Source organism: Simochromis diagramma, unplaced genomic scaffold (genome assembly GCF_900408965.1).
Source record: "Simochromis diagramma unplaced genomic scaffold, fSimDia1.1 OVJJ01000106.1, whole genome shotgun sequence".
NCBI classification, from domain to species: domain Eukaryota; kingdom Metazoa; phylum Chordata; class Actinopteri; order Cichliformes; family Cichlidae; genus Simochromis; species Simochromis diagramma.
In genome coordinates, this window is record NW_024387121.1 from 821,472 (window position 1) to 836,564 (window position 15,093).

At 40.8% G+C, this 15,093-nt stretch overlaps 1 protein-coding gene across 5 annotated transcripts in view; it reads left to right on the forward strand.

The window, feature by feature from the left end:
• The first annotated feature begins 79 nt into the window (after positions 1 to 79).
• LOC120743306 (Golgi apparatus protein 1-like) overlaps positions 80 to 15,093 on the forward strand; it is a 34,490-nt gene continuing 19,476 nt past the window's right edge. For 3 of the 5 annotated variants that reach the window (XM_040046903.1, XM_040046900.1, XM_040046901.1), the window contains exons 1-4: positions 80 to 462; positions 11,599 to 11,628; positions 12,004 to 12,090; positions 14,310 to 14,525. In XM_040046903.1, the coding sequence (XP_039902837.1) occupies positions 130 to 462; positions 11,599 to 11,628; positions 12,004 to 12,090; positions 14,310 to 14,525 (666 nt within the window). In that variant the 5' untranslated portion in view covers positions 80 to 129. The remainder of the gene's footprint in view (positions 463 to 11,598; positions 11,629 to 12,003; positions 12,091 to 14,309; positions 14,526 to 15,093) is intronic. The other 2 variants (XM_040046904.1, XM_040046902.1) reach the window with 1 other exon arrangement.

Consider the following 15,093-nt stretch of genomic DNA (forward strand, 5'->3'; position numbering starts at 1 on the left):
CACACGAGGACTTATTAAATATTTATGAACTATTCACTAGAAGAAAACAATCTGTCTGGAACTTTATCCTCAGTGCCCATATTTCCGACAGCTCCTGAAAGCAGCAGCAGGCTGACTGGCTCTGTGAAGATGGCGGACTGCATACGTGTTCCTCTGCTCCTGCTCTTGATGTGCATCTTTTTGTTTGTACATCCGATTCAAGCTCAAAACAAAGCTATTTCCAAGCTTATTGCCGGTGTCGATAAAATGCAGAACCCAGTTGGAGGTCCGGTGCCCGCGGCGGGGAACCCTGGAGTCGATGAGAGGAACCAAGGCGCCGGGGCCTCGCTGTCTCGGAGGCGCTCTACCGGCTGGAAGTTGGCTGAGGAGGCGGTGTGCAGAGACGACCTGACCCGGCTTTGCCCCAAACACTCCTGGAACAATAACCTGGCGGTGTTGGAGTGTCTCCAGGACAGGAAAGAGGTATATTCGCGGGAATGGTAGCTTTAATCCCGGAGAAAGAGGCAGGGTGTGCCTGCAGAACGAGCTAAAGCTAGCTGCTAGCAACCAGACAACGTCACGCCAAACGCCAGGCAAAATTACAGCAATTTATGATTTTTTGTATCGTTTTTAATGTAACACCCAGTGCATGAGAGGACTCAAAACATTTTCATAGTCATTGAAGTTTAGTTTTCAATTCGGCGCGCTACAGTGCCAGGAATGCAAGGAACTGTGTCTCAACTGAATGCTTCAAATTGGAAAAGTGAGACGTGGATAAGAAAAAGAGAAACTGGTTACCATTTAAATAAAAGTTGGACTATTAACAGGCCGAATTTATCTGAATATATTACCGACTCAGATTAACTATAAACTTGGATCAGAGTACCTATAGGGATTTAATATTGGGCTAAAACTGGTGGATTGTTGGTGCTCTACGGAGTAGTTAAAACACCACGTATGTTTCGGATTAGCTAGCGGTTAAATGTCAAATTATCAAAGAAAAATGCTCCTTTGCTGGTATAACAGTCCGCAGAAACCCAGCGGCACTCTGGCGTGGACAGATAGGTAACCGAGTAACTTTTTAAACCGAGTGACTTTACATTAAAGCTGTTAACTGTTCGGCAGCAGTTGTCGCTAGCTCTGGTAGCCTTGGCGAGATGCTAACCCAGATAACGTTACCAAACCTGCTGCTGGGTGATTTTAAGCTTTTTGACTTTTAATTTCAGACCCCGGTGGTGATTGATAGGGGTGTTGTCCACCTAGTGTGCGGTTGTTATGTGTTAAAGATTGATGTGAGACAGACTGAAGTGTTAGGACTTATTTTGTCTGATGGTTTCCCCCCTGGGGAAGGCTGTTGGTGGCCTCTCTGTGCAACCCCGTTATTCTCTGTGGTTTTGGGGGTTGTGAGTGTTGACTTGGCGCTGTTAAAGGTACCTTTTGTAATTACCCCCTGGAAATGTGATTTCAGCTTTGACCACAAGAGGCAGCGTTTTATGTTGGGATGTTCTTAGATGTGCACCAATCTAAGAATAAACGTTTTTTGTTTTTTTGTTGTTGTTTTTTTTACAGTAAAAGTCATTTAAATCTAACCTTCGTACTCTTGCAGTAGCAGAGGAAGCTTGTGCTGAAAAGGAACCCAAAAATGCTTTACAGTACAGTGAGATATTAAATTGTGATGTTATCTTTAGTTCTAATAGAAATAAAAGTATATGTATTTTTATATATGTGTATCAATATGAAGATAACAAAACGGTTAATAAAACTCTGTAAGAAAGGTTTTCTTTTAGATTATCACAGTGGCTGGAGTTATGTACATCTGATGACTTTAATGACTGGCCTGGTTAAACAGGGAAGGTACCTGGTTTGACTAGCTGCATTGATGTCTAATCAGAGCAACACATTGACATTATGGATAGACGGTAGGATGATAGTTTTAGTAAAATTAGGATAAATAATAAATCTCCTCATCTTTGGTCTTTGAGAAAATGTGGGCATCTTACCACGGCTGTTTATGTCCTGCAAATAAATCCCTCTTTCATTCTCAGGAAGCTGTATGCCTTTATAAAACAATATGTAGAAAAAAGTAATGAGCTTTTTAACTTTATAATGCATTTTCACTTTCCAGGCAGTTGTTGGCTCTGATTGTACATAATTTAAAGCATTTTACAAAAGGGGCATAAGAACTATTCATTACAGTGGACGTGCTGCAGCTGGAAAGCACGAGGCCCTAATTTGCGAACCTATTCACCTATGAAATTAACTTAACTGGAGATCTACCAATACATTCTTTTCAAGTCCAGTTAAAAATATGGATATCTTGCCTTTGTCTACCTTGTCATACTGAGTACCAGACACCCTTCAGAGGAAACTCATTTCAGCTGCTTGTGTCCTCTGTCTCATCCTTTTAGTCTTTACCCACAGCTCGTGGCCGTAAAGAGTAGGAAGATAATCAGTAAATCCAGAGCTTTGCTTTCACAAAGATATTTGTTCCTCTGCACGGAGCCTGACTGTGTACGCCACTGTAAAAAATGAAGCATCTGAGAATACGCATTTATTTTTATTAGTAGAATGGTAAATAGCACAGCTCTCAGGTCTCTTTTCAGCTCAGTGTGAGAGCCTCTCACTGTCCTTGTTTCCTTTCCTTGTATCCTCATGCATCGATCAGTGCATGAGCACATTTTTATAGTCGTGCTGGAAAAGTACCAGCCTGAAAAAATGGAAAAGCTACATGAACATGTGGAAATTTAGATGTAAAACACAACTCCAGGTCAAAGTACATGAGCACATTCAGCATCTAATACTGAAAAGCGTGTTTGTGTGTGTTTGTCTTTTGGATAATGCCAAGCAAAGACCACAGTCCAAGCATCGCTATTTCTTTATGTTACCACCCACATTTTGATTTCTGAAGGACATTAATGCAGAAACATTTACCTCACAAATATCACTTTTTTATCATTGCTGTCACAAATCCCTCCCCCAAATAATTAGATAATAAAAAAGTATAAAAATAACAACAACATAGAATTGATTTGAATCGACTGGTCTGTTGTCGTGATGCTCAGTCGAGCTTTTTGAGCTGGGATCATGTTGATGTCAGATATAAATAAATGTTGGCTCGGTTAAATATTCAGTCAGGGGGAGATTTCAGGCCGGAGGAAGTAAGACGTGGAGAAGGCTGAACCGTGGATGAAGGAGAGTGGCCGTAGGTCTGATGCAATTGGAGGCAGAGGTCGGACGGCTCGACAAACATGAAATGTGTTGGAGCTGTGTGGTCAGTTTGAAAATGTAGGTGCTGCCCTGTTCAGTCTGTTCGTCCTTCTTTATTTTAGTGCAGCTGAAGCGACATCCTAATTAAACTTTCCCTAATACTCAACTTCTGTAATAATGAAGTTATTTACAGTTGGGTCTGTAATTTTTGGGCACATTTGACACATTTTTCGTAAAGCAAACAATCAAAATGTGATTATATATTATATTGAACGTTTTACAGTCTCTAATGAGTCTGAATCATTTATAAAACTTATAAAACCTCTAAAATTGCCTCTTAAATGTTCATTATTTTTAGAAATCTTACTGGTTATCATAAAAATTATATGCATGCACATTAAAAATATCTTTAATAAATGAGATCTTTAGCTTTGCTGCCACCGGTGCAGCAGATGGTTTAAACGTAATCAGGTTGATGTAGTTGAACTCGTGGTGGCTTCAGATTGATTTGGGAGACTGTTAGCACCGAGTCACGTTCATGGTCGCTTTTATTCATCTTCATCCAGATGTGTTCCAGAGAGAGTTGTTTTAAGGAATGTGTACTTCAGCTGCTTTGTTTAAGCTCATTCGACAGCTCCTTGTGAGAGACCTGTTGGTGTGGCAGCTTCTGGCTGCTCGCTCTCTCAGTTAAGCCCATTAGCTGTTTGTCTTCAGCAGATCTGCAGCAGACAGAGGCCTCTCTCTGTACGCCACAACAGCAGCTTAGAGCAGCTAAGACGGGTCCTCTCGCTGTGCCCATTATCTGCTTACTCACAATCACAAGACTGCGCCCTCTCGGCTGGTAAAAGTCATCCTGAAATCCTTTGTTTGTAGCCTGCTTATGAAAAATGTAGGGCAGTGAGCTGCTTATAGGTAGATTTTTAAGTGGACAGGATTTGGGAGATGGTAAAAAATGAATTTATGAAGGCGTTTTAATATTGAGTGTCAGTACAGATGGCCTGCATTCACCCAGAAGGCTGCGGTATTGTTGTCTTCTTGTTACTCATGTTCATCTACTGTTAAGGCCATTTACATGTAAAAATGTTCCAGTTCTAGCTTCTCTAAAGGGCTGCTTTTCACTGCAAATAATCTCTTTTGGGGTTTTAGACCCTGGGCACGAATTACCCCATCACCAGGTTAGTAATTGTTTGTGGTCATTTTTCAAGAAAAAAATGTGAAAAATTCCGAGTTGAACCTTTTACTCCTGTTTATCTTTTGGCTTTTGACTCTTTTCTGACAGAACAAAATGTCAGATTGCTCCTAGTTTCGAAATAATAAAAGTTATGGATAGCACTTTCTTAACGTTTTCAGACAGAAATTTAAAAGTATGTTAAGAAATACCAGAAATTTTAAAACGTGTTTAAAAAAAAATAAGTGAGAAGAGAAGAGATGAGAACGACACGAGAAGTGAGGAAGGAATGAAAACGAGCCCTCGCTGTTCTAAATGGCGGCAGGTTGATGATATTTTCTGTCTCGGCGCCATCTGCAGCGATTTCCGGAGGATTTTATTTAATTTGCATCAAGACCTTTCCATTCCTTTTTAATGTCACTGAGAACAGTGTTTAAGGTCATGACTTAAATTAATGTGATAGATGAAACAGTTTGTGTTTGTAGCAGGTGGAAAAAGACAAACTCGCACAGTCAGAGGATTTGACGCTTGTTTGATCTCAGCTGAAGTCTTTTGTTTTGTTTGCTCTGACTTCCTGTGAATGTTAATACCCATCTTTGCTTGGAATAATTTCTTTGTGCATCTGGACCAGCTGATTGGTTCTTCACTTCTTCTGTTTTGGAGTGGGTGGGGGTTGTTTTTGTCAAATTAATGCTCAGAACTCAATCTGTGGGCTAAGACAGTTTATGGAGGTTTACTTGTGTAGAAAATGTTATTTTTAGGCCTAAATTTCCCCACTGTTGCTGTACAAGATGTTTGATTCACTGTAAAATATGAAGCTTGTTGGGCCTTACATGCAGTATAATAAGTAATAAATACTGCAGTATTTTTGCAGTTTAACAGGGAAAAGGGAGAAAATCATTAAGTGATTGACCTAAGTTTCAGAGATTAAAAAAGTAAGAATTAAGACATAAAATACTGCAGGCTTTGGGGCATTAACACAGTACTATCATGAAAAATCAGTGAGTGCTACCCGTCCCCCTTGGAATCAGAAGCAAAATGCAAAATTTTACCTTCACAGTATTTGGTGCCGTTTATTTGTTTCTATCATGTTTGAACACTCATAGCTTCATAAGGACAGGAGGTATCTACATGAGATTTTCAGGGCTGAAAAACAAATTTAATCTCTTTAAAAACCGCAAACAAATCAGTTTTGGTTCAGCACAGTTTGTGCTGTAAATATGACCCTCTTTGGTCAGCTGGGATATTGTGATAGACTTTGGGTTTCCCAGTCATTTCTTGCAGGGATATTTTTGTCCCGTTCTCACTCCGCTGAGCGGACAAAGCAAATGACAGGAGGGGAAGTCGGCCTCCCGAACCCTCAGTGAGTCTCAGTTCTGCTGTTTTCACACTATGAGATGAACGCAGTCAGAACGAGCTTTTTTGGGGGCGGTGACAGCGGTGGAGGGGGGTTCTGATATCTTGCCTCTCTACGCCCACTCTGCATGCCCTGTAGCCTGCCCACATCATGTGTATAAGGCCCAGCTGGCACTCTGCAGGTGTGAGAGTGAGATTGAGAGCTGCTTTTAGACTCGGTGCATTTTTGTGTCTCCGTCCTGCCCACTGTCAGGGCTGCTGCTGGTGGTTGTGGTTTTGTGTACGTGGTGCAGAGGGAGTCCAGAGGGCGGAGGCCCCAGAGAGCGAAGGCTCTGCTCCGGCCTGTCCGCTGAGCCTCGTCTTGTTCCTCCGCCCAGCTCCATAATTACTAATTGGCACATTAAGGCTGCAGGAGCTGTGTTTACAACTGGAGTGCTGTGTTTGATGAGTTGGCAAAGATCAGAAGCTCCACAGAATCCAATCAGTGCATTTTTGAATTTATTAATTAAAAAACTAAAATTATTGTCAGGATTAGATTTTATTAGCAGTGATGCAAACACTGTACTACGGAGCTGTCCACTTTCCTATCCTCACATCAGAGAGAAGTTTTTGTTTCTTTCCATAAAATCTAATTTATAGAACTGTAACAATATTTCCCCCTTTAATAATCTTTGAACCATTCATCTTCCATACTGACATATCATTTAAACAACGGTAAAACACTTGCGTCTTTAACCTGGCTGTGGTGGCACAACACAAGTAAATAAAGCAGTGATACCTCAGCATCTCTGAAACTGAATTACTGCCTCTGTGCAGCTACTTTAATCTGATCTTTGATTATCCTAAACAAAGCGTGCAGGTATTTACTTTGTGTGAACACTACGTTATAAATACTGAGAAGGTACTCAACTGGCAGATAAAACAACGTCGTCAGCTTGACATCAAAGTTAGAGCCAGTGCTCCTCCATATTAAAGCTGGGGTCTGACTCGGGTATCTCCCAGGTGTGTTTCTGGCATATTCTACTGAGAGGAGGCTCCAGGGTGGATCCAGGGCATGCTGGTTAGATTACATCTCTTGCCTGGTTTGGGAACACCTTGTCCTCCACCTAGAATAGCTGGAGATAAATGGCTGAGGTAGCTGTGGGTGTGTCTGCATGGACCTGGATATGCAGCCGAAGATGAAAATGTCGATTTAATATCAATAAGTAGAAAAATGCTGAATATTGGCCCCAATAATTGGCCTAACAGTACCACTAGCTTTATCTGATTTAGATATCCATTTACTTGCAGGGTTTTATAATGCAACACAAATAAAAAGCAGACTAATGGAATAAAGTTCACCGATGTTCTTGGAGCTGGTCTGTAATTGGACCCGTCGGATAAATAAAGCAGCGATACCTCAGCATCTCTGAAACTGAATTACCGCCTCTGTGCAGCGACTTTAATGTGATCTTTGATTATCCCAAACAAAGCGGGCAGGTTTTACTTTGTGTGGATATTTTGTTCCTCAGCCAAGAAGGAGGAAAAAGGTTGCTAAGAAACATCATCCGGTGTTTCTGCGACGCTACTTTCAGGTTCAGCATTGACATTTGTCTAAAAATGATATTTCCTACTGTTGCGTTCACACCAACAGTGATAATATCTTTATGAACGCACGCGTGCATGTGTAGGCAGCGAGCACTCTGCTTGTTATCAGAAGCTTTGCGGTTTCCTACTGTTGTCTGCATTAGGATGTCATATTTAAATAGACGTGATGAATGTTGGTGTTTATGAGGGAGCACGCCTCTGCCACATGCTTTATGACAAATATAATGGAGCGACGGGGCTGCGCAGTTTATTTAAAATCAAAATTTAAAAAAAAGGATGACTTTGTGCTCTTGTTTCGTCGTTTACTTTTGGATTTCCTTTACAGCTGTATGGTTTTGCTGAGCCCCGCCCCCCTCCCATCAGCTACGGTGGGTTTATTTCAGCTCAAGACAACATGACAGGAAGAGAGAACGATATGTGTTTAGTGTAAGCAGCTAATGTGGCCAACAATAACATCTGTTGGCTTCTCTCCTACTTTCTGTGGTCACATGAATGACATTTTAATGCAACCAGATTCACAATAAAGCCATTCTCGCTTACATACTTTGTGTATTTCTTATCCAACAACAGTGCTTAGCATGAAATAATGGCAGTCACCTCCTGTCAACACTAGAATGACTATTTGGATAAAAAGTTTGAAGTCACATGAGGCTAAAGTTTCCTGTTCTTTAAGCAGTGTTTATGAATACTTCTCCAGGCTTCTTAAAGGACATCCAAAGCTTTTTTTTTTTTTTTTGGATGCTGGCTTTTGTTCTGTTCTCTGTCAAAATGATCCCACACAGTGCTTTAATATTGTTGAGGTCCAGGCTCTGGGAAGGCCAATCCATGACTGTTCCACTTTGCAATTTTATCCAGGTATACTCCATTGACAGTGTGTTTGGGATCATTGTGATGTTTAAAAATGTAGCTGTGACCAATCGCAAGCGTTCCTGATGGTATTGCTTAGAGTCTGCATCGTGTTTTATAGATGGCTGTAAACCGGGGGTGGCCAACTCCAGGCCTCGAGGGTCGGTGTCCTGCAGGTTTTAGATGTGTCCTCGAAATAAATGCAAAAGAACCAAGTTTTGTGTAAATACTGTGGTGTTATTCTGGCTTTTGGAATATAATTTAGAAAACTAATTGTTCAACAGTTATGGCTGAAGCATGACAAAGGAAATTTTAATAGGTGCAATTTCCTGTTTTAAGCTCCTCACTGTGTGATGAGGTGTCAGTGTTGTGAAATTGGAGGTAGTGGTAACGCACACATCAGTCACACTCCTGGCCCAAATACTCTCTGACTGCCTGTTTGGTCTAGACAAAAAAAAAGAGTGCACATCCTCTGCAGATAGCCATTTTAAAAATGTGAGAGAAGAAGCTAAAGCTTTAAAGTGGTTGTTTGCACTGGTTAATCTTTAACTGGCCAATAAAAATCCACCACACACAGCTTACAGGATGCAGTTCCTTGTTTGCTCAGGCTGACTGTTTCGATCTGTTTGCTTTCTTCTTGGTTGGCTCATGTCCACTGAAGGGTTTCGTTTGTAACACTTCCTCCTGCTGCGCTTTCTTCACGCACAGCCTGCTTTTGCGGATTCTTGTTTTCTCTCAGGAGTGTATGCAAATGTGTTGAGTTTTAGTTAAACATAATTTTTTCTTGTTTCCAGTAAACAGACTACTTTCCTTCCCTCCCCTGTTGTCTATATTTTAAGCTAAATAACTGAGAAGGTGTCAGAAATGGCCTTGTCCCCCCTCCGGATTCTCCTTTTCTCTCACATGATGTCATTTTTCTCCTATCTTTTCCTCTCACCCGTTTCCAATTATAGCTCAGCCTCACACCAGCTTCCCCAAGACAAAAGGAGGAGAGCTGATTAAGTTTAATTTAGCTGCAGCTGTTAAATGGGAAGGCAGCTTTAGCAGATTGTTCACATTTGGCGAGCGGAGCCTTAAAGCCGGCAAACAAAAAAGCTGAACATCTCAAATATGTGAATGGGTGTGTCTGAGGAGTGAGAGGGTTTATTTACTCTGGTGTTAGATCACAGTTGTAATGTGTGTTCAGCGAGTCTGCAAACTCAGAGATGGATTCATGGAACAATCGGGATTCAGGTCAGCTGCATGTGAACAGTTTGGCTTTTTGAAGCGATCAGATCCTGAGATAAAGTTGCACAGATGTCCACATGACTCACATTTTGTTCTGCAACAGTGTGATGGGATGCTTAGCTGTTCACGCCACCTTTGGACTGAGCGTGTGCAAATAAGGTTTTTTTTCCTGTAGGCTAGAAATGGAGGGGGAAAAGTGGAAAAACAAAAGTCCAGCAGTGTTTGATGTGGCGTCAGGCTGTCCAACTCTCTCCAGGTTTCTCCACCCAGCTTTGTACTGCTGTATGTTGACACACTCAACTTTCCAACAAAGCACTGATGGTCAGGAAGTGGGAGAAATATTGAAGTCTTAAGGGCTCAAAAAAAGAAGGCAGCTGGACTGCTTCAGGGTGACTTCACAAGACTGCCACGACCTGGATGACTGAGCAGCTCCAAAGACGAGAAATATTAAACTAAACTATTTTCTTTCCTTTCTAGTTTGGCAGCATTCACAACATATAGATAAATTAAACTCAGCTGCTTGTAAAGCTAATTTCTTGCGTGTGCTTTCACTATTATGATCTGACAACAAGAACTGTAAGCTCTTACATCGTTCTGTTGTGTCCAAAACAAAAATGGATATAGATTTAAAGAAAATCATGTACTCTCTGGGCAATATTTACTTTAATTTTGTATATATTCATTTTGTTTTCTTTTTTCCTTTAAAAACTTTAGTGCTGTAAAAATGAGAACAGTAGCACTTTGAGACTTTGATCTTGGTAATACTTTATTTAAAGATGGAGCACGTTTTGGGTTTAACATGAAACAAAGGCAGATATGAAATGTAAAAGTGAGATCAGATCTGACATATTTGGATGCAAACTGTAATGTGATATTTGGATTTGTCACATATCACAGTCATTTCCTAAATGCTGACAATACAACGACAGTTTAACTCGAACCCTTTATGTGAACTGCACATCTCAGCAGAGGGGATTTTTCTGCCTGTGTTCAGACTGCAGTACGTTGTGAATGGTTTGCGTTACTGTGATACGCCGAGTATCCCCGAAAAGCTCGTTTTCACTTCCTTCTGAAAACCAGTTTAATTTTGTCTCTACCAGAGAGGGTAACAGAGGTACAGTCGTTTAAAAAGGGTTTGTGAAACAGGCCCGCTGATGGATTCAAAAAAAAAAAAAAAAAGGGTTAAGCATAGTTTATAAGACATTTTGCGAAAGTTTGACCTTATTTGACCTTGAAGAAGAGGTCAGACGTCCAAAGTAATGTGGTATTTAGGATCGCCACATATCATTCCCTGTATCCCCAATCTGATTTACCAAAAAAATACAAAGTAGAAAAGTGGCATGTGTGGGCTTCTTTAAAACGTGTATTTTAAGGGCAAACACTGTGATAAATGGCTAACAGCATGGCTGACAAGGCAGTAACCAGCGCGGTTTCACAGTCATTTTCCTCCTCACGAGACAAGCATTAACCCTGCGCTGGCGATAATGCTCATCTCAGCCGTCTGAAATGAGCCTCCAGAAAGCAGCGGGTGATGTCACCGTAGCCTCATCCATCTTTCCCCTCTCTGGGGACTGAACTCTGCGATGTGAGAGAGAGGGGGGGAGATCGCTCTCACTTAGCTTTGTTTTAATTGGTGTCAGTTTGTAGATGCTGCTTGTTTTTCTCGTCCTGCTGTTCTGCGTCAGTCTGGTTCCCATTTACAAACAGAGTCCTCCCAGTGCTCTTTAAAACTCAACGGTACTATCGTGTACCGTCTCCCCCTCCCCCTCTTCACACTGCACTGTTTTTGTGAAGAGCATTGTCACACCAGTGTGTAAAATACGTTGTAAAAAGAGCACACAAACACACTGGCAGTTTATTCCTAGCTGACTGTGGCTACCATGTGGTAAATGGTCAAAGTCTTTGGTCATCTGCAGGGCTGTTATTTCACAGACCCACACAGTGAGTTTTCCTCTGGTCGAGGGTGGGGGCAGGAAGTCGGGGGAGGGGTCACCTCGGGTCAAAGCAGAGCTGCAGGAAAATGCCTCGGTGACCGCACTGAAGCAAGAAGCTGAATGCCTGAACGCACCATCCCACAACACACAAGACTGCAGTGGATTATGGGATGTTATAGATTGCAAAATTTAAGTAATTAGGTGTCCTCTCTGTTTAGTCTCAAATATTCAGACCCAATAATTAAACTTTCTGAAGAAGCTAAACTTTTTTTTTTTTTTCTCTTCCTCTTTCAGGACTCTGAAATCGCTACAGATTGCAACCATGTAAGTGTGTGGGGTTTTTTTTCTTCTCTCTCTACCCTCACACTCCACCTCCTAGCATGCACTATGATGTCTTATAATTTTATGACGCAATGATTTTCCACTAAAAGTATGCACGAGTTTTGTAATGATTCATATAAACAACCGATAGCCAACATCGGTACTACTGCATTTTTTCCCCCCCCGCTATCCAGAAGTTTGTCTCATTAATGAATGTCTGTCACATTAAATAACAGAAAGACTTTATAATATAAAATGATTGACATGTTAAAATGTTGTTTTTATTTTTTATTTGTCCTGTTTTTCTTTCTTGGGTTTTTTTCCTCCACTCTGTCCTTATTGGTGTAATTGTCATACCTCGTATCTTCTCTCCCCCAGCTGCTGTGGAACTATAAGCTGAACCTGACCACAGACCCAAAGTTTGAGTCTGTAGCGGTGGAGGTCTGCAAGACGACCATCTCTGAGGTCAGTCGCTAAAAACAAATCTCTGCAGCTCAACTTGATGGTCTTCATTCAAGCCTCCAAACGATTAAAAGAACATCAGATAAACTGGCAAATTTAGAAGTTTTAAGACAGCTGTGATTTTGGAGCAGACTTTAAAATCAGGAACTAGAGCTGTCAGCACAATGTTAAGAAACTGCAGCCAGTTTTTATGTCCAAAATGTCGAAGAGATGTCAGCGGAATCGGGGCCGGGGCTGGTCGGTACTTATGTGTAATACTACAAGGTGGTGGAGTTAGTCAGTGTAACCTTTATTGACCAGTTAAGTCATTAACCCTTTAAAACCGGTCGGAGCGGGCACGCTCTGTTTTGCGTTACTATTTTTAAATCCTTGTAGAACTGGAACCACGTGAGCTAGCGCAATAATTTTTTTTGCATATGAAACCGGAGGAGTTGTACTTGCATCTTATGGCATCAGCTTGTCCTCGGTCACGCTTTCCTTCCACATATGGCTTTGCAAAAACTGCATAAAAAAGCACTTGCAGCAACAAAAATATAATATTCCAGAAACACGCTTTGCCGATCCGATCAGCTGTTCATAACACTTCCTACGTTGGAATAGACGTCAGCGCGATCTATCGCATTTCCGCCATTACTTGCCAGAAACCGGAAGTGACGTCATTTTCGCGGAAAATGTAGTGTTTTTGTTTTGTTTTTTTTTTTTAACCTTCGCGGCATTATAAGCCTATAATGGTGTTTTTAAAAGGTATGTTTGACTTTATGCTTTTCTGAATAGTTTCTGGGATGCTGAGGACTCATATTGCACTGCTGGAAATAGTTTATTTTGATGCACATGCTGTTTTTTTTGCAAATTTGCATTATAATATTTATTTTCGTTTTTCCTGCAGTGTATAAAAATTGGTGTATCTCAAAAATAAAACTATGAAGACCATCAAAGTAAATTTCCTGTTGTTGGAAACTATTTTGTGCAACTTTTTTGTATTTACAGTTTTGAGGGATAAACCTCTTAAATTTCTCTAACTAGAAATATATGATAAAAAAACAAAAACGATTTTAAATTGTTTGTACTTTATTGCACTTTTTTGCACTTTATGTAGTTTCTATGGACTTAATGCATACATATTCTTAAAATTTGGGCTATAACCGTTGTATTGATGTATAGCAACTTGAAATGCTCCCACAAATGGCTCCACAGCATGTAAAAATATAAAGATAAGCTCTGGCGGACTTGGTTCTATGGTAGGTCTTAAAGGGTTAAAGCCGCTTTTCCAGATTAGTACCTACTCGGATCGGCAGGTTTTCACTTACAATTGAGTAACACGTAATGTGAGTGGTCGTCATAGCAACGCTGCCGAGCGTCCTATGACGTAATTAGTATGTGACACGAACGCTACAACATAGGTGGACGTTGACGATATCCCTGCTGCTCGGTCTGTGGCTTTCCGTCAGACTCGGGGAGCACGGTGTGTTGCCGGGTTTCAAAAATGGCAGTTTTGATTTTCGTGAACGAGGCGTCACTCGATGAGTTCAGCCAATCGGTGGACTCAAACGAAGGCAAATGTGTGAATCCATTTTTTTTTTTTTTTTTTTCTTCCTCCTTTCATCGTCTGCTCGTGTTCAATGCTTTCATTGCCATCGCAGTAGTTTTGTGTTTGTTGGTCTCTGTGCTTTGGGTCAAAATCATAGATCATAAAATTTCAGCTGGTTCCTGATCTGGAAGTGATGGGCATGTTGGAAAATATGAATGGTTAATTGGATTTTATTTAGTTAGTTTTAATTAATGGCTGCAGAGGGACAAACACATTTTTCTGCCATTGAAAAGTTGTCACACAGCACTGAGGAAAAACTGCTTACAGATATTTCTTTTCAGTCCCGGTGGTTTTCCTATGGAAGGGCAAAATCTGTTCACGACCCTCACCAATGTAAATCTTTAGCATGAATTACAGTAAGAGGTCCAAATCTAGAAACGATTGGAGTGCAGTACCAGGTAGCACGAAGAAAAGCGCATAGATACAAATAAATACATTTTTAAAAGTTCTCTATTTTTTTTCAATGAAAATCACAATTTCTAGATTTTTGTAGGAAAAAGGACATAAAAATAAAGCTGAGTTAATCAGAAGTGTTCAGACCTTGGTGTTCTGGACAGGTGACATGAGGTGCTTTTAAAGGCAGGTTTATGTTTCAGCTCTCACCGAAGTGTCGCCTTCGCTTTTCTCCATTCAGATTAAAGAATGTGCCGCGGAGGAGCTGGGGAAAGGTTACCTGGTTTCCTGCCTTGTAGATCACCGTGGCAACATCACCGACTACCAGTGCAACCAGTACATCACCAAGATGACCACCATTGTTTTCAGTGACTACCGGCTGATCTGCGGCTTCATGGGCAAGTGTCGCGATGACATCAACACGCTGAAATGTGGCAGCATCAGCACCGGAGAGAAGGTGAGGAGAAGGGATGTCTGACTTCAGAGAAAGAAGCTTGTTGTGTTTGACTAGCGCTGCTTGGTTATTGGTGGAGTAACATCTGTGTCGCTGACTCGTTGTTTTTGGCTCTTATTTACACTCATGTTGTTAGATGTATAAATAATGGGTTTGTATTCAGAACATTTGCTTGATTAGATAATTCTCTACTTTATTTTTCTTCTATTTTTTTTAGGAGATGGAGATGAGATTGTAGTCAGTAATGTTCTGCACATTGTTATATTGCCCATTAACTTGAGTCAATACCTACGAACCAATAATCTGCCATGTTTGTTGTTGTTTTTTTGGGGCGGGGGGAAATCATGCATTTCATTTGTATGAGCTGTTAAAAATGAATGTTATTAGTTTTTAATGTTTATTTCAACTTGTTTTTTCAGTTTGTACCCAACAGGTGCTTGCTTAGGATACTAATGTGAACCTATATCGTGACAATTATTGAAAACATTCAATACAATACAAAAAAGTGAAAATATTGACGCGAGCTCTAGTCGCAGGTTCATATAAATCGAAGCCCTAACTGTTATAAATT